Here is a 25,051-nt window from a genome sequence, read left to right on the forward strand (position 1 = left end):
TGGCGTTTCCGTGAGCAATGGGGCAAAGCTCATGGCTTATAACCACCCGAAGCGAAAATGGACCATCGGCCCAACCTGAGAAAGAGGGTCAGTCTCTGAGTGTTTCTCCTCATCCCAGACACTTCCTATGATACATCCTGAACACAGAGTACTCAGTAAATGCTCCCAAACTCATGTTGCAATGAAAGGAATTGCACCCCAGCAGGAAGATGGGAGCAGCAGTACCACCTACTGACTGAGATCCTTGTCCTGAAATGAGAGTGAAAGAGAAGCTGTGACTTAGAGAGTAAAGAGCAACATCACATTGGAAAGTTACGCAGAGCTCTGCATCCCACGCCCACACCACTGGGAATGAAAGCAGGGCCCATCTGTGGACTTAAGCTGAGCCCAGGCCTAGAAGAAGCCCCTGCAGGAGGGGTCACTGGTCAGCAGTCTCAGTGGTGTCACTGGACCCAGATCTCATGTTGACATCTTCCTCCCTCCATGGCTGTCATCTCCTGGTCAGAACCTGCTTTCAGTGGCCTCCTTTGCTCTATCATTTCGCTTTTCATCTCAACTTCATCACTGAACAAGACAGTGGAAAGGCCATATCCACCACCTTCCAGAGGCGTCTTACCTTGCTGGCCTCTAACATGGAGAGTGAAACTCACCACGAGGGCAATGAGCCCCAGCACAAAGCCCCCGACTCCAGTCAGCATCTTGCTCCAGGCAGAATCTGACTGAGCCTCTGGGAAGAACAGACCAAGGTCAGGCTCTATCTACCTGCTGCGACCCCTGGCCCTGCCTGACACCTGGGGCCTGACCTAGTGTACTCTGGAGACAAAGGGAGAGGGTAGTGCCAGATAGAACCACTGTGGGGAAGGAGTAGATGTGGAAATCACCCCAAAGTTCTGAGTCTTGGACTGATGGTGCCCATAAGAGGCAAATGCTTGTTTTGGGTCAACGCATGAAGTCCAAGCATAAGGGACTGAAGGGAGATGGAAGGAGGAGGCCAGGTCCCAGTGTGAGGGCCAGTCATGAAGGTGATTGCTTCTCTGGGGTTTTCTGACAAGGGAAGATTCTTTAGGATACCCCAGGGCAGGGACAACGGCCCTCTAGAATCATCAGATCCCTGCTACTCCCAGCTTAGACCACAGTGAGAGGGTTGGTGAGGACACATGGGGATGTGTTGCCCTGATGGGTTATGAGTGGATCCCAGAGCCTGAAGCCCAGAGGTTCATCAGGAGATAACTCACTGCACTCTACAGTGACAGGTCTGTCCAAGCTGGCGTGGTCCAATGGCAGGTGTAGATGTCTCCCTGCTGGGGGGTCATTTCCAGCATCACCAGGATCTGGAAGGTCCAGTCTCCATTATGGATCATGTTGGTAGACACAACCCCAGCTGTTTCCTCCTGTCCATTCTGAAACCAGCGGACTTGAATGTTGCCTGGATAGAAATTGGTCACGTGGCAGACAAGCAGGTTGGGGTGCTGCAGTGGCCCCTTCTTGGAGGGATACTCTTTCACTTTAGGCTGGACTAGGATTGGGAAAAAGAATCTTTTTAGGATAACTGAGACAGTTAATGCAGTGCATTTAGCAATTTTCTTGCCAAATTGACTTCTACATGTTAAAAATCGATGTATTGTCTGGTAACCCATTCAGAGGCAGGAAATGGGGAACAGTGCAGGAAAAAAGTTCAAATGTTCCAAGAACGACCTCATCATACACAATGAAGAGAGAGCAGAGAACAGGACAGGGGAAAGCGGGCACTCTGTAACACTTTTGCCAGAAACGTATGAGGCAGTAACTAATGTTCTTTGAACAGAAATGCTGAACCAGCTATGAAATTACCTAAATTTACATTTCCCTGTCTTGTTCAAAATAATGCATAATCCTTCCAAATATGTTGGAATCAGAGTATACTCAATAGTCAATAGCATTCCTTTGATCTATTAGTCTGACATCCTCATTAAAAAGAGGTGAAGAAATGAAGTACTTTGATTCGTTCTTCATTTAACTTGTACGTCTCCTTGTCATCTCTACCAAAAAATGCTTTTAGCAAAATCCACAAACTCAATGTCTTTAGTCCTTTTGTGTATGATTAGCAGGGAGTCCAGCCCTTTCCCCTGTGGTCTGGCCCCTATGCACCGTGAAGCCCTTGGGTCAGGCCAGCCAGTCTGGGATACACTGGGGCTTGGAGATGGGAAGGAGACCTCCCCCCACCTCTGCTGCCCAAGCGCAGCCCTCCCAGGGTCTTTTCTTTCCACCCACCGCTCACCTCTGCGCCTCAGGGTGAAACCCTCATCCAGCTCATAGTTGTGTCTGTGCACCGTGTCCACAGCGCTCTTCCTCAGCTCCAGGAACTCCTGCTGGAGGTTCCAGTTCTTAGCGGTTATGAGCCCGAGCTCAGTCACAGCCACAAACACCCCCACGCTGCTGTCAAACTGGACGAACACGTCTCTGTTGTAAATGTATCGCTCCAAGAAGTGGTGCGTCCCACTGAACTCAAAGCAGTCACTTCTCCTCTGGTTCACATAAAGCTCTGTGAGTGTGAAAGACCAGGGCAGCGCTGAGCCAGAGAGGCCCTGACGCCCGTAAGACACGCTGCGCACGTCCCCATGTGGGCCCCTTTCTCTTTGCTGAGCTGCACAGCCAGGGCTACATAGTCCCTGTCTCTGTCTTTTCTCCTGGCTCCCCATCTCCCTTCCAGAAGAGCGTCCACTATAGAACCCAGAGGCTCACCCTGCCCTCTGACTCAGGGCCTAAGCTTGGCTGAAATAAACTCTTTGTGTTCACCACCTTCTCAGGGTTTTCTCTGTCTCTTCACTTCACCTCTAATCTCTGTCACTCTCAATAAATCAAGAAACTGATAACTATTATTTATTACTGTCACTGTAAATGTAATTTGCTTTACTCCTGTCACCTTCCACAGTTAAATTAGAAAATATACATTTTTCTCACACCCAGTCACATGATCGTCGATAAATCATAGACCCTTCTGGACTGAAGTTTTCTTACCCAATAAATGGGGGACTTAGCTAAATAATATTTGAAGTCATTTCCAGCATTAATAATAAAGAGGCCTGCCTCAGGGGACACCGTGTGGCTGCAGTGACTGGCGGGGTCTCCGAGGCATGGGGGCCGGTGCAGGGGCACAGGAGGCGAGTCTGTACTTCGCTGAGAGTTGGAGGCTGAGGGAGATGTGCAGGGAACTGACCTGCATCTGGGGTCTAACGAGCAGCAGAGGGTAAGAGCGCGCTGGCAGAGGTGCCCCGGGACCAGAGGGAGCAGCAGGAAAGTGAGTAGTGGGTGGCTGAGGTGACAGCAGACAGGACAGGTGGGCAGCGCTGCTGCCAGCTGTCTGTGCCCAGGAGTTTGGGGATATTTTCCTTCAGGGAGTAGGTGTCATCTGATCTGTGCAGCAGGAAGGTCCTGCAGGGAGTGTGGGGAATGGATGGATGTTTTTACAACAGGCAAGAAGTGACGGGGGCGTAGACTGGAATTAATTAATTAAGTCTCTTTCCAGTTACAGCGCCAAGAGCAATAACTGTGATGTTCAAGATCACAGACTTCGGGTGGAGGGGACCTCGCTCCTGTTCCATCTCAATGACTGAGTAGCTGTGGGGCCTCAGTGAGATACAGTGTCCTTGTACTAAGACGGGACAACGATGTTCCCTGATGGCACCATGTGGGTTAACTCAGATCAAGAAGATAAGCTATAACACTGGGCCTGAAACAAAGTACCAGTTCAGTTGACAGTGGCTGTGATCATATCTGGGCTTTTATTCATGAAGCTGGAGTGAGAACATAGAATGACAGCGTTCTGTCTACACTACATTCTTGCCTGGCTGCCACCCATCGCTCGGGTTTGTTCACTTTCAAGCTCCTTAATGGTATTGAACGTCTGCCAGGTCCACTTCCTCCCTGACCTTTCCCTTCCCAAACTCACCCAATTTAAAGTGTGCACTTCTCAGCCCTTACTGTCCCCAAACTGCCATGTCAAAGGTCAATGTCAACTGCATCTTATGACCCGCCTACACTCCCCTTAAATGTCAGTGTGTCCTCATGCCGTGTTCCTGACACACTTCTGGACATTCTCAATGAGGGTTATTGCACTTATATCATTCCCTATTAACCTAATTAGTAGCTCACACGGGTACGCTTCCACCCTGTCCTCTTTTCTGAGTCCTACACGTGTCTGCCCACATGGCCACTGGGCACCTCCAGCTGGACACCCCACAGGATCCTCAACATCAGCCCATGCAGATGACATCCACTTCTCCCTCACACCTGCTTTTCCTCCCAAGTCCTTGGTACGTGGTGTTATCAGTCACTCATCCTCTAGCTAAGACTTTTCAGTCACCCAGAGCTCACTCTCTTCCTCACTAACCACTTCTGATCAGATAACAAGACTGTTATTTTGCCTCTTCTCTCCTGTCCCCACAGATAGTCAACTCAGACTGCTGTCACTCCCAACCTAGATTCATTCAGTGGCCACTTACCCTTCTCCCTGCCTCAGTTTTGCCTCCTCCATCCAGTTCATCCTTTGACTCAAAGTCACACATTGCCTCAGTGTGACGTCCAGGTTTTGAACAAAATGAGCAAGGGTCTTTGCAATCCGACCCCTCTTACCTAACCAGGTATCCTCTCCTGCCCCCCACGCTTCTATTGTTATTCTATGGTTCTATAGGGAGAACCCCCCACAAAGAAAACAAACAAACAGGAATTATCTTCTGGAGATCAGGCCCCTTGTAGTACAGGCTTCCCCCGCTAGGCGAGTGTTCTAGGAACCCATCTGTATCGGTGCACCAGCTGGCGTTGTTGTGAGAGGCTTCATTCGGCTTCAGTGAAATTTTTTTGAAGACTCTTTCAACACGTTTGCCCATTTCATGATGGGTAATTTATGGGCACAACTGTCCACACCACGCTGAGGGTGTTTGACCTCTATGCCCCACCCTCCTTATTCACCTGATCTTGCTCCAAGCAACTTTTGTTTCCACAGATGAAAGAAGTCCTCAAAGGGAAATGTTTTGCCGATGTGGAAGAGGTGAAACAAAAAACGGCAGAAGCACTAAAAGGCATCAAAATCACTGAGTTCAAAAACAGTTTTGAGCAGCGGGAAAAAGTCTCGATGGGTGTATTGCATCAGATGGAGAGTATTTGGAGATGACTGAAGTTTAAACATGTAAGAATAAATACACTATTTTTATAAGTAAATTTCATGCTTTGGAGCCCCCTTGCATCTTTGTAATTTTTTGTCTTTTTGTGTTGCTTATTTCAAATTGCACAATATCTGTGTATTATCCAAATAAAAATAAATAAAAATGCAAATAAGTAATGTATTTTGGTTCTAATGCTGCAACTAAAAACGCCCAATTCCGTCTTATCCTTCAACAACAAGCTGGGTATCAAGTTTCTGAGAGATTTTCCAAAGTTTTCTGCTCCCCCACCCACAGTAACTCCTTGTATACCTGTAATTGTTCTCTGTGCGTAACTCCGCATCCTGTTTCCCGCTCTGTTTACAGACAAAATCATACCCTGTTCTCCCCCTTGAATTTGTTCTGTCCCAGAGATCTCTGACTGCGCAAACACAATCCATCAAGTCCAACGACTGGAAAAGTTGGAGTTAACTTTAACTGTTTACTTTTCCCACTCTAACTAGGTCCTGGGGGTTTATATGCTGTGATATGACCTCTTAGAAAGCCTACATAATAAAATCAGTGAAATATTAAAGCAAAACCTAACCAGTGAAGTGAAACAGAAAAGAGAGCTTAGAATTTATGACACACAACAGAAGAAGTCTCTCAGCAGATGGGTGAGAGAATAGTTATCTAGTGGATGGAGTTGGAGAAACTGGCTTAGATATAGAGGACAAAATCTAGATCTGTACTTAACAAAAAAACTTGGACCCCTGAAGGATTAAAGACATAAATATGAATAGGAAACTATAAGGTAAATGTAAACCTGTATCGTCGTCGTCGTCGGCAGCCGTCCGTCTCGAGAGACGATGGCGTAGCTTCTTGAGAGTCTATCTGCACCGCCGAGAATGGCTGTGCAGTCCGATTCGGGAGTGACAATCCCTGCCGCACTTGGTACAGGTGAAGGCAGATGGCTGTTGTTGCTGCTGTTGACGCTGCTTCCGCCTCGATCTTTTCTGGACCGCCTCCTCGTTGCGCGCAGCCTCTGCGCGTGACGTGCCTTGCCTGACCGCGAGCCTCCAGGCTAGGCGGTCGTCTGCTTGAACTTCCCATGTGTTGAGATTGAAGGAGCATTGTGTCATGTCCTTTTTGCAGATGTCTTTAAACCGCAGTTTTGGGCGCCCTGTCATCCTCTTGCCTTCTGCTAGCTCGCCGTAGAGGAGGTCTTTGGGGATACGGCCTGCATCCATTCTTTTGACATGGCCGAGCCACCTGAGGCGTCTCTCGCTAAGAACTGCATGCAAACTGCTCATATTGGCTCGCTTCAGCACCTCGGTGTTGGGGACCTTATCCTGCCAGGTGACATGCAGGACGCGTCGCAGGCACCTCATGTGGAAGCTGTTGAGTTTCCTTTCGTGCCTTGCGTAGGTGGTCCACGTCTCGCTGCCATAGAGGAGAGTGCTGAGTACGCAGGCTTGGTAGATGCGCAGTCTGGTTTTCTCAGTGAGGCTGGAATTGTTCCACGCTCGCCGGTTCAGTCTGGCCATAACTGTGGCTGCCCTGGCGATTCTCCGGTTGACCTCCAAGTCGACTGACAGAGAGCTCGAGATGGTGGACCCGAGGTAAGTGAAGTCGTTGACAACCTCCAGGGTGTATCCGTCGATGGTGATGCATGGGGGAGTCCCCGTGCCTTGAGCCATAACATTCGTCTTTGTCAGGCTGATGGCTAGTCCGAACTCCTTGCATGCGTGGGAAAGGCAAGTGACTAGCTGCTGGAGTCCCTCTTCGGAGTGTGATGTCAAAGCTGCGTCGTCGGCGAAGAGCATCTCACGGATGAGCACCTCTTTGACTTTGGTCTTGGCTCGTAGACGGGCCAGGTTGTAGAGCTTGCCATCGGATCTGGTGTGAATGAAGACACCCTCGCTGCAGTCCTTAAAGGCGTATTGGAGGAGCATGGAGAAGAAGATTCCGAACAGCGTAGGCGCGAGGACGCAGCCCTGCTTTACTCCGCTGCTGACTGGGAAGGCCTCAGAGGTTGCGCCGTTGTAGGACACCGTGCTGTGCATGTTGTCGTGAAAGGACATGACCACAGCAAGCAGATGTGGTGGACAGCCAATCTTCCGTAGCAAGCTGAAGAGTCCGCTTCGACTGACCAGATCAAACGCCTTCGTGAGGTCGATAAAGGCGAGGTAGAGTGGTTTATGCTGCTCGTGACACTTCTCCTGCAGCTGGCGTAGGGAGAAGATCATGTCCACTGTTGATCGGCCAGCTCTGAAGCCACACTGGGACTCTGGGTAGACGTGGGAAGCAAGGGTCTGCAGGCGGGCAAGAGCGACCCGGGCGAATACTTTGCCGACGACGCTGAGGAGAGAGATGCCCCGGTAGTTGTTGCAGTCGCTGCGGTCTCCTTTGTTCTTGTACATGGTGATAATGTTGGCGTCTCTCATATCCTGGGGGATGTAACCCTCCTTCCAGCAGAGACAGAGTAGATGGTGGAGCGGCTGTAGCAGGACTGGTTTCCCGCTCTTTAGGATTTCTGGAGGGATTCCGTCGCTTCCTGGTGCTCTCCTGCAAGCGAGGCGGTCGATGGCCTTGCCGAGCTCTGCCGCAGTAGGTGGGGTGTCTAGCTCCTCCATGACTGGTAGGTCTGGGATGGCGTTAAGAGCAGTGTCTGTTACGGTGTTCTTCGTTGCGTACAGCTCGAGGTAGTGCTCGGTCCACCGCCGCATTTGCTGTTCCTGGTCAGTGATGACCTCACCTGTCTTGCACTTAAGGGGGTCGATCTTGGAGGGGATTGGGCCTGTTGCCTTCTTGATACCCTCATACATTCCTCGTGCGTTGCGTATATCGGCGGCTTCCTGAATGCTTCTGCATAGGTTTAGCCAATAGGTATTGGCACAGTGGCGGGCGGTCTTCTGGACTTTGTTCCTGGCAGCCCGTAGAGCTTGAAGTGTACTGGGAGTGGGCGTGACCCTGTAAGCCAGTAGGGCCTTCCTCTTAGCCTTGATCACGGGTTCCATTTCTTCCCAGTGAGCCTCATACCAGTCAGCGTTCTTCCGCTCTTTCTTCCCGTAAGCAATAATGGCGGAGTTGTATATGGCGTCGCGGAGACGTGGCCAATTGGATTCGATAATGTCATCTGCCGCCACTCCCTCGCCGAGTGGATCTTCCATCTTGTTGATGAATTGCTGGGTCTTAACTGGGTTGCTGGCACAACTGGTGTTGATGCGTGGGCGACCCTTCATCTTGGAGTGGTGCAACCTCTTCGGCATTATGCGCACCTTGCTTACCACGAGGGCATGGTCCGTGTCGCAGTCTGCACTGTGGTAGCTGCGGGTGAGGAGGGTGCTGCCAATATCCGTTCTTCTGGTGATGACGAGGTCAAGCTGGTGCCAATGGCGGGAGCGGGGGTGCCTCCATGACACCTGGTGGATCTCTTTGCACTTGAAGAATGTGTTTGTCACGCACAGGCCGTGGTGACATGAAAGCTCAAGCAGTCGCTGACCATTCTCATTGATCTTTCCTCTCCCAAAGTTTCCAAGGCAGGTGGGCCAGGCCATGTGGTCGGCTCCTACTCTTGCGTTGAAGTCTCCAAGGAGATAGAGAGCGTTACTTCTGGGGATCTTGGATAACGCTTCGTCCAGTGCATGGTAGAACTGTTCTTTCTCTTCGATGGTGGCGCAGAGGGTTGGGGCGTACGCGCTAAGAATGCTGACTGGGCCGAAAGTTGTTGACAATCGGAGGGTAAGTAATCTCTCTGTGCCTCCTGTGGGTGGCTCTATGGAGTTAACAAGCATGTTCTTCACAGCGAACCCAACACCGTGCTGTCTTGGTTGGTCCGGAGACTTCCCTTGCCAGTAGAAGGTGTAGTTGGTTTCTCTGATAGTTCCGTTGTCGGCCAACCGGGTCTCCTGTAGAGCCGCAATGTCGATGTTTAGTCGTGCCAGTTCCCTATCGATGACAGCGGTTTTCCTGGCACCATTGATCCACGGAAGGTCTGCAGTAAGTCCGGGGCACATGGTCCTGATGTTCCAGCTAGCGAGGCGAAGAGCCGGAGGCTTCTTTCTTGTTGTTTGCTTGGAATTAACTGGTGCAGGTGTTTTGTGGCCCACTTTTCGAGAGGCGCCTCTCTGATCCCCACGCACCCAGTGGGGCAGGCGAGCCATGGCGAGACGGTAGCTGTCCAGTGAGGTGCGATGACCTCTCCCACCGTCAGAGGAGACCCCTGGCGCTCGTTTCCTTCGCCAATCGGATGAGCTTATAACCGGTATCTGTCTCCTCCCGTGTTGAGTCGACATCTTGCGATGACGCTGGAGTGTCCTCTCCAGTGAAACTGAAGCTACAGAGCCTGGGCAGGGTGATATGGAGGGTCTGCTGTTGCCCATGCAGCAGACCCCCCCTCTCTTCGCAGCTGAAGGGTCCAAGGGAAAGACAAAGTCAATACAGCTTGGCTTCAGGTGCGCCGCAGGAGTTGCCGGTGTTGACTACAATGTCAAACCGCCTTAGGGACTCCGGCTCCGGATTTTCTGTCGGGGTTTACTCCCTTAGCCTTTCCCCTGAAGAGGTATGCCGCAAGGCAGCGGAGGTTTTTTGGAGTCAGAGTTTTCCTTCTCTGATTTTAGAGATGTTCAAAGAAAATGTAGTACTATTGAACTCTTGTGACATGGGCCAGGAGTGAGTCTGGACTGACGTGCTGAAATTATGGGATCACACTGTTGAAGATATTGTTCCCAGCAGATCCCAAAGAATTCTGATCATGCTGTTGAAACAGGCTGGGCAACGATGGAAAATAAACGTAGCCAGTCTGTGATTAGTCTCCTCTTTTGTCTTTTCTGTGCAGCCTTTTTTCCTGCTTTGGACACTGTGGTGTTACAATGTGATGGGAGGAGTTGATGTAGCCATCTTGCAGCCATGAAGTAAGAAGCCAGCAGCTGCCAATCACTCAGTTCTGATTGGGGAGGTCCTTTCTGTGCTGTGGTGCCCTCCAGCTCTCAATGCAGAACGGCCTGGATTCTCAGCCTCCTTGTAAACTGTCTCAGCCTCCTTGTAAACTGCCTTCTTCCTGTAAACCGCGTGGATCTCCTCTCCTTCTCAAAACCGCATGGCGAGAGCCTCTTAAAGCAGCCTGGAGTCCCCTTCTCTAAGCCACATGGAGGGAGCACATGAGAGCCTACGGCCCGCCCCTCCCCCCTCGCCGCACCCCGACCCTCCGCCTGTGTCTGTATCCCACTGAGCCCCTCCCCCTCCCCTTCCCTCTGGTGCTGCCTCCAGCGGCCCCCCCACCAATGTGCTCTCTGGGTTTACCCCCCGTCAGTCCCCAGAGTGCAGCATGACACCTAGTGGGCGCGCCACACTGTTGGCAAGGCGAATAACACCAACGAACGGACTGAGTTCTGGAAATACGGTCTCAGGGTCCATAGCGGCCAAGAGCAAAGACTGCTCTGGGTTGGCTGTGTCCCCCCTGAAAATACATAAGCTGCATCCTACCCCCCAGGATGTCAGAATGCGACCTGATTTGAAATAGGGTCATTGCCGGCGTAAGTGGGTACGATGGGGTCACCAGGGTGGGCCTTACTCCGTCAGGACTGATGTCCCTGCACAGAGGACACAGAGGGGACACGGCCACGTGGTGGGGGAGGCAGAGACTGGAGAGATGTGTCTACGAGTCCAGGGCGGCTGGAAGCTGCGAGAAGCCAGGATGGACGGAGGCCCCTCAGAGCTTCCAGAAGAAGCCCTAAACCTGTATAAGAGGATATAATTATGAACATGGGAGAAAAGAATCATTTCTTTTTTTTTTTAAGATTTTATTTATTTATTTTTAGAGAGAGGGGAAGGGAGGGAGAAAGACAGGAAGAGAAACATCAATGTGTGGTCCCCTCTTTCGCACCCTCAGCTGGGGACCTGGCCCGCAACCCAGGCATGTGCCCTAACTGGGAATCAAACTGGCGACCCTTTGGTCTGCAGGCCTGCTCTCAATCCACTGGGCCACACCAGCCAGGGAGGAGAATTACTTCTTAAGCCAACATAAGAACACAAGACAAAAATATAATAGAATGGATTACATTAAAATTTAATACTTATGTGTAGCAAAAAATATCACTAATAAATTAATAGATGGAATAGAAATATACTCACTATATCTAAAATGGAGATGGGATTAATATCTAAAACATATAAACAACTCTTTAATAATCAAACAATAGAAAGAACTGTCATAGAAAAGTAAATAAAGTGTGGGAACGGGAATTAATAAGAGAGTTAGCTTGCAAGGCTAACTTCAATTGACTAGTGGAAAGAAAATTGCAATTTGAAAAAGAAAAGAGACTGAGATCTTTTAGACTTTGCGAAGTTAGAGAGCTTGATGGGGGTCTGGGGAAACACCTGCCTATTGCTGGTGGAGCACAGACCGCCGCAGACGGTCAGAGCCGCAGGCAGGGACACTTGGTCCCACTGAGTAGGTGTGTGCTGTGTGACCCAGCACTTCCATAATTTGTTATACAGCAAAAATGTCCACACAGGTCCATAAAGAGGCAGGTAGGGGGTGCTGCTGGCAGTGACATTAGTTTTGAAACTGAAGAGCTGGCAGCGATCAATCACTTTGATCAGCACTGGGACAGGAAGTACTTAAAGTGTTGTCTCTGTGCACCATGGAATATTATGCCATCATCAGGAGAAATCAAATGATCGTACTCTCCACTGCTTGGTCAGATCTTAAAAACATGCTTAGTGGGACAAAAAGGAAAACAATATACTTTACAACCTTATGTAGTTACATTAAAAATATAGGAAAATGGGAAGTAGATGTTTTGAAAGCATGCATGCAAACAAAAACTATGAAGGGAACCCATTGGAATGGGTGGGTGCATTCTCTGTCTGTGGGCCTTTAAATCTCACTACATGGTCACACTGGGGAAACTGAAACAATGTGATTTTTTTCATGTCTGTACTATTCTTTACACTTTTAAGGAAAAGTATTCTTTTATTTATATTTTTATACTGCACCTAACCTAAGCACTAGTAAATATTTATGACTCAAAGAGTAAGCAGAGAATTTACTTTATTTTTAAAAACATATTTCCAGCTTTCTTAGGTATGTTTGACAATCAAAAATTGTACATACTTAAGATATGCAACCTGATGACGTGATACATACGTACGTTGTAAAATGTTGTCCTACAGTCTTTCACCAAAACCAAGACGACATTACCATCACCTCATACAGCTATGTTTCCTTCTTGTCTTTTTTTTTTGTGTGTGTGTTGAGAACATTCATGATCTACTCTCATAAATTTTAAGTACACGATACAATATTGTCAACTATACCTACACGGTTGTACACAGTCCTTTAGAACTTATTCATCTTGCATAACTGAAACTTTGTACTCCCTGACAAATATTGCCCCATTTCCAACTCCCACCAGCCTCTAGTGATCACCATTCCACTCTCAACTGCAGATTCTATGCAATATCTGTCTTTCCACATCTCAGTTATTCTTTAACTGAGCATACTTATCCATATTTTCATATCCATAATTATCCATATTTTCACAAATGGCAGGATCCCTCTCTTTTAAAAGGCTGAATAATATTTCATTGTGTATATATGTGACATTTTCTTTACCCACTCATCAGTCTATGGACATTTAAGTTGTGTTTATATGTTGGCTATTGTGAATAATGCTGAAACGAGCAGGGAAATGCAGATATCTCTTCAAGACCCAGATTTCATTTCCTTTGATACACACTCAGAAGTGGGGTTACTGGATTATATGGCAGCTCTGTTGCTACTGCTTTGAGGAATCTGCATACTGGTTTCCATCATGGCCGTTCTAATTTACATTCCCACCAGCAACGTATAAGGGCTCCCTTTTTTCTACATTCTTGCCAGCATTTGCTGTCTTCTGTTTTTGATAGCAGCCATTTCAGCAGTTGCAAGGTGGTGGTTTCCCACTCTGGTTTTGATTTGCATTTCCATGGTAATGAGTCAAGTTGAGCACCTTTTCATATACCTGTCGGCCATTCTTTTTGTTGTTGTTACAGAGTTGTGTGAGCTCCTTATATATTTTGGACATTAACCTCTTATCAAATCTATGGTTTGCAAATATATTTTCTCCCATTTCCATAGGCTTCCTTTTCATGACATTAATTGTTATTTGTGTGTGTGTGCAGAAGGTTTCTAGTTTGATGTGATTCCATTTCTCTACTTTTGCTTTTGTTGCCTGTGCTTTTGGTGTCATATCCAAAAAATCAAGCCAAGATCAATGTCCAAAAGCTTTTCCCCTATGATTTCTTCTAGGAGATTTATGGTTGCATCTCGTTCCTCTTACTGACCGGAACCCATTGGCCTCTCCCACCTTCACCCACCACGCTGCTCACTATTCACCCCAAAGAAGCCCCATGCCCTGACTTCAACGAACTCACACTGACACCCACCACTGCCCCCGCTACCAGGAGAGCTTCTCCTGTGCTCCTCCTGCACCTCCTCTCCTCTCACCTCCTGCTGGGCATCGTCCCATCTCACCAGCTACTCCCGCAGCCCGTCCTGCCCTCGAGACTCAATCCCCATTTCTTCTCTCACCTGCGGGCTGCACGGCTGGGCTGCCCTTGCCCGGTTCTCTGCCCACCTGAGTGATGAACGGCAGAAAACCTCCTTTCCTCCTGCTGAGACATGGGTACAGTGGGATGGAGTTTGAGCAGACAAATTGGAGGTTTCAAATGCTATTAACCCTGGAAATTGGGGAAGAAGCCTGAGAGAACCTGATTCTCAGAAAGAAGTGAGGCTGGCTTTGTGGGTGGAGATGGAGAGGCTGGGGAATTTTAACATAAATGATCTCACCATTCTAGTCCTGGTTCTGTCATGCATGGGCTTAGTGGTAAATTGGAACTAAAAGAGGCAGTTTCCTGTTTCTCACTTCCTCTGTGGTCCTATCCTGATATGTCTGATCTGGTTCCTGACGTGAGGACTGTCAGCGGCAGTAAGTATCCTGTGGGCCTTAACCTCCGCTGCCCCACTGCCCTCCTGCTCCTCTGGCCATCGCTGCTCACTGTAGGGTCTCGCCTAGTTTTGTGGAAGGGCCTCCACCTGGATCCCTGGTTGTACAGCACAGTCCTGGGATCCTGAACACTGCAGAGTGACCACGGTTTCCCTTTCTGATCTTTAATGTTGAAATGTCACCTTGAATCCTCAGTGAGAACCTTGTCCCTCCAAAATCAGTCCAGACCACCAGGTACTGTTGTGCCCAGCAGATGCACACACACTGATCTCCTCCTCTCTCTGTTGGGAACAGTGGTCCTGGGTGATGTCAAACCCCCAAGGCCTCTCTGTGGATTGGGCCCACATGGGAGAGCCCCCAGGGTCATTCCCCTGAGCCGGGCACTCCAAGAGCAGCAGCTCTGCTCTTACCTGGGGTGTCTTTGCCCTGAGCCAAAGGGGGGCTCAGCATCACCAAGGACGTCATCAGAGCTGCCATCCAGGGGGCCCCAGTGACCTGCAGGACCACCATCCTGGAGCCTGGGAAAGGTGGGGTGAGAGGATCACACTGAGAGCAGCTCTCACTCCTTGGGCCTCCCTCCCAAAACATTAGAGTTGATGAGCCAGGACAGCCTCCTACATCCCCTGGGTGTGGCCAGGCTCCTAAAAAGGAACCAATTAGTAGGAATTGTCGCTCCAGGCAGAGGGTTGGTGCAAAGCATAAGATCCTTCAAGGTGTAAGGCAACAGTGTAAGAAAAGGAATCCTTGTTTTGATAAACTGGGTAAGTCATAAGGGTTCCTGGTCTATGTTCTCCTCATTCTGGTGCAGACCCCAGGCAGGTCATCGCCCCTCCATGGTGAGTGACACCTCACCCATCGCCCTGCACAGCTGACTTTTTAGAATGAGCAAGTGCTAAGCAGTGTGTTAAAGGTCCAGGCAGTGCCCTGGCTGGTGTGGCCCAGGGAGACAGCGGGTGGGTGATTCTCTCTCACATCAATGTTTCCCTCTCCCTCCTTCTCTCTGTTAAAAGCAATGAAAAAAATGTCCTTGGGTGAGGATTAAAAAAAAAAAAAAAAAAGATCCAGGGGTATTAGACTGTCCACTGCAGAGCTCTGACTTAACCCTGGGCTGTATATAGCGGTCATGCAGGTGTCTGGTGTCCATCCTCTCCTGTCCGAAGTTCCATTTGATCTTAGAGCTACAAGGTGTGGAATGAGGTCTCTGTGTTTAAATACCAGAGAAGGCATGGTAGCAACTGTACAACTTTTTGGCAAATTTCTTGTCCTTTCTGGGCCACAGTTTCTTCATTTTTGAAACAGGGATGGTAGCCCCTGCCTCCTCCGTAACTCTGTGAGGGTGAGGTGAGAGCACCATGTGAAATGCCTTGGAAACTCAAAGACCTGAGAGGTCCTGAACAGACCAATGACGCTATCAAGGACCATCTTTTTTTTTTTTTTTAAATTCAGTATACTTTGGGGGGTAACTTTTTCTTTCCTAATAATTCCCAACAAATGAATTTAAAGGTAGTTCCTAAAATGAGGTAAATATACTCTCTTATACAGAAACTTAAGAGAGAAAATGACAAAAGAATATAATTTGCAACAAGCTTATCAAGTACTTATATAAAACGTGGATGTACTGAATAAAACTGAAGCTACAAGAAAGAAGCCTCCGGCTCTTCGCCTCGCTAGCTGGAACATCAGGACCATGTGCCCCGGACTTACTGCAGACCTTCCGTGGATCAAGGGTGCCAGGAAAACCGCTGTCATCGATAGGGAACTGGCACGACTAAACATCGACATTGCGGCTCTACAGGAGACCCGGTTGGCCGACAACGGAACTATCAGAGAAACCAACTACACCTTCTACTGGCAAGGGAAGTCTCCGGACCAACCAAGACAGCACGGTGTTGGGTTCGCTGTGAAGAACATGCTTGTTAACTCCATAGAGCCACCCACAGGAGGCACAGAGAGATTACTTACCCTCCGATTGTCAACAACTTTCGGCCCAGTCAGCATTCTTAGCGCGTACGCCCCAACCCTCTGCGCCACCACCGAAGAGAAAGAACAGTTCTACCATGCACTGGACGAAGCGTTATCCAAGATCCCCAGAAGTAACGCTCTCTATCTCCTTGGAGACTTCAACGCAAGAGTAGGAGCCGACCACATGGCCTGGCCCACCTGCCTTGGAAACTTTGGGAGAGGAAAGATCAATGAGAATGGTCAGCGACTGCTTGAGCTTTCGTGTCACCACAGCCTGTGCGTGACAAACACATTCTTCAAGTGCAAAGAGATCCACCAGGTGTCATGGAGGCACCCCCGCTCCCGTCATTGGCACCAGCTTGACCTCGTCATCACCAGAAGAACGGATATTGGCAGCACACTCCTCACCCGCAGCTACCACAGTGCAGACTGCGACACGTACCATGCCCTTGTGGTAAGCAAGGTGCGCATAATGCCAAAGAGGTTGCACCACTCCAAGATGAAGGGTCGCCCACGCATCAACACCAGTTGTGCCAGCAACCCAGTTAAGACCCAGCAATTCATCAACAAGATGGAAGATCCACTCGGCGAGGGAGTGGCGGCAGATGACATTATCGAATCCAATTGGCCACGTCTCCGCGACGCCATATACAACTCCGCCATTATTGCTTACGGGAAGAAAGAGCGGAAGAACGCTGACTGGTATGAGGCTCACTGGGAAGAAATGGAACCCGTGATCGAGGCTAAGAGGAAGGCCCTACTGGCTTACAAGGTCACGCCCACTCCCAGTACACTTCAAGCTCTACGGGCTGCCAGGAACAAAGTCCAGAAGACCGCCCGCCACTGTGCCAACACCTATTGGCTAAATCTGTGCAGAAGCATTCAGGAAGCCGCCGATATAGGCAACGCACGAGGAATGTATGAGGGTATCAAGAAGGCAACAGGCCCAATCCCCTCCAAGATCGCCCCCCTTAAGTCCAAGACAGGTGAGGTCATCACTGACCAGGAACAGCAAATGCGGCGGTGGACCGAGCACTACCGCGAGCTGTACGCAACGAAGAACACCGTAACAGACACTGCTCTTAACGCCATCCCAGACCTACCAGTCATGGAGGAGCTAGACACCCCACCTACTGCGGCAGAGCTCGGCAAAGCCATCGACCGCCTCGCTTGCGGGAAAGCACCAGGAAGCGACGGAATCCCTCCAGAAATCCTAAAGAGCGGGAAACCAGTCCTGCTACAGCCGCTCCACCATCTACTCTGTCTCTGCTGGAAGGAGGGTTACATCCCCCAGGATATGAGAGACGCCAACATTATCACCATGTACAAGAACAAAGGAGACCGCAGCGACTGCAACAACTACCGGGGCATCTCTCTCCTCAGCGTCGTCGGCAAAGTATTCGCCCGGGTCGCTCTTGCCCGCCTGCAGACCCTTGCTTCCCGCATCTACCCAGAGTCCCAGTGTGGCTTCAGAGCTGGCCGATCAACAGTGGACATGATCTTCTCCCTACGCCAGCTGCAGGAGAAGTGTCATGAGCAGCGTAAACCACTCTACCTCGCCTTTATCGACCTCACGAAGGCGTTTGATCTGGTCAGTCGAAGCGGACTCTTCAGCTTGCTACGGAAGATTGGCTGTCCACCACATCTGCTTGCTGTGGTCATGTCCTTTCACGACAACATGCACAGCACGGTGTCCTACAACGGCGCAACCTCTGAGGCCTTCCCAGTCAGCAGCGGAGTAAAGCAGGGCTGCGTCCTCGCGCCTACGCTGTTCGGAATCTTCTTCTCCATGCTCCTCCAATACGCCTTTAAGGACTGCAGCGAGGGTGTCTTCATTCACACCAGATCCGATGGCAAGCTCTACAACCTGGCCCGTCTACGAGCCAAGACCAAAGTCAAAGAGGTGCTCATCCGTGAGATGCTCTTCGCCGACGACGCAGCTTTGACATCACACTCCGAAGAGGGACTCCAGCAGCTAGTCACTTGCCTTTCCCACGCATGCAAGGAGTTCGGACTAGCCATCAGCCTGACGAAGACGAATGTTATGGCTCAAGGCACGGGGACTCCCCCATGCATCACCATCGACAGATACACCCTGGAGGTTGTCAACGACTTCACTTACCTCGGGTCCACCATCTCGAGCTCTCTGTCAGTCGACTTGGAGTTCTACCGGAGAATCGCCAGGGCAGCCACAGTTATGGCCAGACTGAACCGGCGAGCGTGGAACAATTCCAGCCTCACTGAGAAAACCAGACTGCGCATCTACCAAGCCTGCGTACTCAGCACTCTCCTCTATGGCAGCGAGACGTGGACCACCTACGCAAGGCACGAAAGGAAACTCAACAGCTTCCACATGAGGTGCCTGCGACGCGTCCTGCATGTCGCCTGGCAGGATAAGGTCCCCAACACCGAGGTGCTGAAGCGAGCCAATATGAGCAGTTTGCATGCAGTTCTTAGTGAGAGACGCCTCAGGTGGCTCGGCCATGTCAAAAGAATGGATGCAGGCCGTATCCCCAAAGACCTCCTCTACGGCGAGCTAGCAGAAGGCAAGAGGATGACAGGGCGCCCAAAACTGCGGTTCAAAGACATCTGCAAAAAGGACATGACACAATGCTCCATCAATCTCAACACATGGGAAGTTCAAGCAGACGACCGCCTAGCCTGGAGGCTCGCGGTCAGGCAAGGCACGTCACGCGCAGAGGCTGCGCGCAACGAGGAGGCGGTCCAGAAAAGATCGAGGCGGAAGCAGCGTCAACAGCAGCAACAACAGCCATCTGCCTTCACCTGTACCAAGTGCGGCAGGGATTGTCACTCCCGAATCGGACTGCACAGCCATTCTCGGCGGTGCAGATAGACTCTCAAGAAGCTACGCCATCGTCTCTCGAGACGGACGGCTGCCGCCGCCGCCGCCGCCGCCGACGACGACTGAATAAAAGCATATACAATTATTTAACTGAGGTTTTCTATTAGGGACAAGGATGTATTCTAGGAAAGTGGTCAGACACAGGTTTAGATGGAAATTTCCTGGCTGTGTGGTTGACCATAGAATATTTTTATAAAGTATGTTTTATTAGTGACATATTTTCAAGGATCCCCACTAAAACGGAGGTGATTATCCTCAATCCCTCCTGCTGGTCCTCTCCCAGGAGGGCCGGCCCCTCTTGCCCACTGAGATGCCCCCTCTCACCTTGTCTGGTTGGCTGAGCCCCATCAGCTGTCCCACCCCCCTTCTCCCTCCATAGGGGAGGGAAGTAAGGGCAGGAGTTGGGTCCTCCCTGCCCTGCACGGCCCCCTTTCCTCCTCACCACCTGGCTCACTGGCCACTGAGACGCACCGTGAACAGGTAAGGAAAAGAAACACAAAACTGTGCCCTTGTCCCTGAGTCATGAGCGTTAAGTGAAGCCACGCATGCTCTTGGTTACAGGAGCCATGCTTGGTTCACCAGATCCCCTGGACGCCCCCTCTCCATTCCATCCTCTCTGCAGACCCCACTGTACTTACTTCTGGGTCCGTGACACGGAATCTACGCCTTCAGTCTCCACCTCTCTCGGAAACACGGGGAACGGGTCCCAGAGGCGGGGTGTGATTTGGGGACAGAGCTGAGTGCAGCGAGCGTGGCGTGGGAACTGACAGGGGCAGGGGTGGGAAGGAGCAGGGAGAGAGAGGCACCTTTGGGTGTCAGGTCTGCTGAGCGCTCAGCATGTGCCTCGGGAGGTAACACTCTAGGCCGGCGATTTTCATCCCTTTTCGTCCCATGGCACATAAACTAACGACTAAAATTCGGTGGCACACACAAAGATGTTATATATTTTTTTGCCAATCTGACAAAAACAATAGGTATAATTTTGATTCATTCACACCAGATGGCTATTGTGTTGGCTGTTGTCATTTTATTATTTAACAACCTGAGTGGAAAGAGGTCAGCACGCCTGACTAAATAGTTAATATTGCAAGTTTTAGAAATTCTTGCTGCTCACTAGGGGAATCGCTGTCTCAGAGTAAGTACCGCTGTGCGGGGTCAGCCTCTTCTCAACCTGCTCAAGCGCCTTCTCCTTGCTTCTAGTTGCTCCTGGGGCAATCACCCATCAACTTGAGGGTGGAAAGGACGACTGTACATGCCCCACACCTGAAGTCTCCCTCCTCCTTCGAGTTCTTTTCAGATAGATACATATTTCTTAAAAAAATTCTTGAGCTGCTCTGCATACTGAGTTCAACCTCTGTTCTTCCCTTTACAAATCTGATGTATTTCTAAGATTTTTAATTGCCCACTCTGTTTTTTCCTAAGTTGTCAGCTCATGGTGCAGGGGCCGGAAGGGTCCCAATCCCCAGAGATCCCTTTGCCCCCTCAGTCCCTGGAATCCACTGCTCCCCCACCCCCCTCCAGTGGCTCCTGAGCAAAATGGCCCCAGGAAGCAGCAGCCACAGTGCTGGAGAGTGAGGGGCTGGGAAGGGCTTAGCATTTTAAAAGGTAGATATATCTTGCTATTGATTTTTAAATAATTTGTGAATCTTACTTTGGGTTTGTGGCATTAAGCCACTGGAATCAACTGTGGAATTAAGGTCAGTAAGTACAGGTGTGTTTCTCCCTTGAATGACTGCTACCACCACCTTCGATTGTACCAGCCCTGAATCCAGTCCTGTCTCACACCCCATCCGGGAACGTCCTCTTACAACAGTAAACAGGTGCCGTCCCGCTGGGCTCCAGCTGACCCTCAGGCCATTACCCACATGACAGATACAGGGATCTTTTCACTGTGAATTGAGGACTGTCCTCAACACCACCTCCCATGGAACACTCCAGTGTCTCCCTCCTTGGGCAGCATGAGCTCCCGTCCGTCCCTCACGTCTGCCTCCCAGCCCCTCAGGACAGGGCCCCTCTGACCGCCCTGGCCTCTTCCCACCACTCTCAGCCCGGCTCACTGGTCTCTACTCACCGCCCTGCTGTGACTCCCCATGGGCACCTCCTCTCCGGGGACCCACATGGCTGCTCCTCACAACATGCAATCTCTGCTCAAGTGTTCAGTGTCAAGTCCCCAGAGACGTCCTGCCCAACAGACTGAGGTATGTACTCTGGCACCCCCCCCCCCACTTTTCTAGCCCAGGCATATTTTTCTTCACCACAGTTAACACTGATCTTAGAGCAAATGTTGTTTATTGTCAGTGAGCATCACTGAGTTATATGTTCCCTGAGCAAGGGGTCTTGTCTGTTTCTTCACCACGGTATCCCCGGCATCCTCACCAGCTCCTATGGGGGCTCGATGGATATGTGTTAAATGAGTGAATATGATAGTATAGAGATTAGAGAAGCAATTTGACCATGTGTGTATGAAGAGGCATAAAAATATTTAAATGCTTTGATGTAATATTGACCATCTGAATAGTCTATCAATGTAAAAAATCCCAAGTATAAAAGAATCTTTATGCACAATGACACATATCAAATCATTGTTTATCAGAAGAAATGAAAACAGATGGATAGAAAAAAGATCTGGTTCCATCTTGTTGTTTGCAATGGTATGCAGCTTGCAAAAGTGGTATAATGCAGTGTCTATAACATGGAAAACTACTTGTTGTATAATTACACATTTCACCAGTAACATTCAAACTAACCGATAACACATGAATGCGACTTTCTAAAATGAACACAAGCATGTACACACATATATATTTTATGTAATATATAATATATTTATGTTGTATTACATATAATATGTTAATATATATTTATTTTTAAATTTTAGTTCACAATTACAGTTGACATTCAATATTATTTTGTATTTGTTACAGGTGTACAGCATGGTGATTAGACAATCACATAACTTACTGGATGTTCCCCTCGATATTTCAAGTCCCACCTGACACCATACATATTTATTACAGTATTATTGACAGTATTGCCTGTGTTGTATGTTAAACACACAAAACCACAGGATGAAAACCAGGACCCCAACAAAGGGCAGCTCCAGGGAGCACCATTCACATTGGAGTCTATGAACTTTCCACAAAGAAATTATTAATTGAGGGGAGGCTATATTTTTATATTTAGTCTGTGCATTTTCAAGTTTTCTGTCTCTGAAAGGCTTTGTTTTCCTAATATGAAAAACATTTTAAATTTCAAAATAAAACATTTGAAATAAATGTTTTGTGCTAACCTGACACAGAATCTCTCAACTGGACTTCAGAGAACAGAACTCCCTGGTGGTGGCTGCTCAGAAGAAGAAATGAACTCTTTGTCCACAATCCATGATCCATCCTTTGGCCATGGAGTGCAGAGGGGCAACAGAGGCCACACTAAGAACACCATCAATGTATAGATTACCAACTGCTTGGCCTGGGTTCATAGGAAGTGTTGACCTTGAGACTTCAAGGAGTCTGAGGAGCCCACCTGGGCGTGAGCCATAAGGACGGAGGCTCCACAACAGCGGGAAAAGCAATGAGATCCCAGGATGGGTCCCACTCGTAGTGTGTCCTCATCAGTGGAACCCAGCTGAAGGATGGGCCCAGGTAAGAGTTCCCACCTTTCTTCAGTTTTGTGGGGCAAAAGGGTGGGTCATTCAGCTGTCAGCGAGATGCCGCTGCCTCTGCCTGGTATTCCTAGAGCTTTCTCTAGTTCCTCTGCTGAGGACCCACCTGTACAACCCAAAACTACACGTTTGTTTGTGAGCAGGTTTTCTTCAGAAATGCAAGCATGACATCCCTCACATTTAAGGCTAATCATTGTCACTCCCAGTGAGTCCTACTAATTGAATAAGATCCTAACTCCCACTGAAAATTAGCCTCAGACTTGCAACTGAGTATTTGGATTCAAGGCAGGAAGTCAATTTGGGGCTTAGACCTGGCTGATCTAGAGGATGATCTGAAAGACAACTCTCTGCAAGCAGAAGACCGAGGGGAGCTCTAAGGAGCAGATGAAGTCCTGATGGGAGAAGACAGATGGACGGATTCTAAAGCAGACCTGAGTTTACCACACAAAATTTTTTGGAATATATTCCCAAGCCTTTAAGAAAATTAATGTAAAATACATGTAACATAAAATTTACTACTTTTACCATTTTAAAGTGTACAATTCAATGACACTTAGTACATATAGGATGTGGTGCAACCATCACCACGACCTACTTCCAGAGCAATTCCATCACCCAAGAAGGAAATCTCTTACCCATTAACCAGTCACCCCCATTCCCTCTACCGTAGCCCATACACTCACTCATCTGCTTTCTGTCTTTATTTGCCTCTTCTGGATATTTGATATAAATGAAGTAATATATTATGTAGCCTTTTGTGTGTGGCTTCTTTCATTCATTGAAATGTCTTCAAGGTTCATCCATATTGTAGTATGTATGAGTACTTCATTCTCTTTATGGCCAAACGATGTTCCATTGTATGGATATGTCACCATTTCTTTATCCATTCATCAGCCGATGGACATTTGCCTATGCTATTGTCTTTCAAATCATATACACATAATGGAAAAAATAGTTACCAAAATATTTATTTATATTTAGTATGTAGTTAATTTACCAGTGTTCTTTGTTTCTCCATCTGGCTTGGCATCACTTCCCAGTGTCCTTTTATTTCAGCTTAAGGGGATTCTTTCAGCATTACGTGTCGGTAAGGACAACTAAAGCTGAACTTCCTCAGCTTTGTTCATCTGGGAATGTCTTAATTTCCCCTTTATTACTTTTTAAAATCATTTTTTATTTTTCAGTTATAGCTAACATACACTATATATGAGTTTCAGGTGTACAACGTAGTGAATAGGCATTTCTATAACTTCCAAAGTAATCACCCTGATAAATCTAATACCAGCCTGGCACCATACATGGTTATTATAAAATTATTGACTGTATTTCCTTGTTATACTTTACATCCCCATGACTATTTTGTTATGACTGATTTAGACTTCTTAATCCCTTCATCTTTTCACCAGCCCCCATCCTACCTCACAACAAAATGTTCTCTGTATCTGTAAGTTTTGTTTGTTTGATTTGCTCATTTATTTTGCTTTTTAGATTCCACATAAAAATGAAATCATCTGCATTTGTCTTTCTCCATCTGACTCATTTCAATCAGCATATTACCCTCTAGGTCCATCCCTGTTGCTGCAGATGGCAAGATTTCAATTTTGTATGGTTGGGTCATATTTCATTGTACACAGAAGTGGGCAAAAGGAGGTCTACAGTTGTAATATAAATAAACAATACAATAATTAATAAATAATAATGCAAGAATAGACTCTGTGTTTTACCCACTCACTACTCTAAGCCTACTTTTTCCACACCCTGTTTGGGCACCACTTCTTCTTTATCCATTCATCTATTGATGGACACTTAGGTTGCTTCCATATCTTGGCTCTTATAAATAATGCTGCAATGAACATATGAATGTATATGTCTTTTCAAATCAGTTTTTTTGTTTTTTTCTGATAAATACTCAGAATTGAAATGGTTGGGTCCTTCTTTGTCTATATTATAGTCTTTGTTTTAAAGTCTGTTTTGTCTGGTATGAGTATTGCTACCACAGCTGCTTCTTCTTCTTTTTTTTTATTTCCATTTTCATGAAATATCTTTTCCATCCCTTTACTTTTAGTCTGTGTGCATCTTTAGATCTGAAGTGAGTCTTTTGTAGACAGCATATAAACGGTCTCATTTTCTTATCCATTCAGTTATCACGTGTTTTGGAAAATGTAACCAGTTTACATTTAAAGTAATTATTGATAAGTACATAGTTATCAATTTATTATTCACACTTACATTCCTCTTTTTTTTTTTTCTTCCTAAAGAAGTCCCTTTAACGTCTCTGGTAATACTGGTTTGGTGATGATGAACTCCATTAGTTTTTTCTTGTCTGGGAAGTTCTTTATTTGTCCCTCTGTTTCTAATGATAGCTCTGCTGGATCAGGTAATCTAGACTGTAGGTCCTTGCTTTTTCATTTCCTTGACTATTTCTTGCCAATAATTTCTGGCCTGCTAAGTTAAT

The 25,051-nt window shown here is 48.2% G+C and overlaps 1 protein-coding gene across 1 annotated transcript; it reads right to left on the reverse strand.

Moving 5' to 3' along the window:
* Window positions 1-443: 443 nt before the first annotated feature.
* On the reverse strand, window positions 444-14,631 carry LOC150006900 (HLA class II histocompatibility antigen, DP beta 1 chain-like). The gene is given in 5 exon segments (XM_090280793.1): window positions 444-727; window positions 1,236-1,277; window positions 1,280-1,516; window positions 2,258-2,521; window positions 14,521-14,631. Coding segments are annotated over 5 exon segments (927 nt in total). The 5' UTR covers window positions 14,621-14,631.
* Between the last annotated feature and the right edge of the window lie 10,420 nt (window positions 14,632-25,051).

The sequence above is a fragment of the Furipterus horrens genome, unplaced genomic scaffold, assembly GCF_987537825.1.
Source record: "Furipterus horrens unplaced genomic scaffold, mFurHor1.1.pri manual_scaffold_6, whole genome shotgun sequence".
Taxonomy (NCBI): Eukaryota; Metazoa; Chordata; class Mammalia; order Chiroptera; family Furipteridae; genus Furipterus; species Furipterus horrens.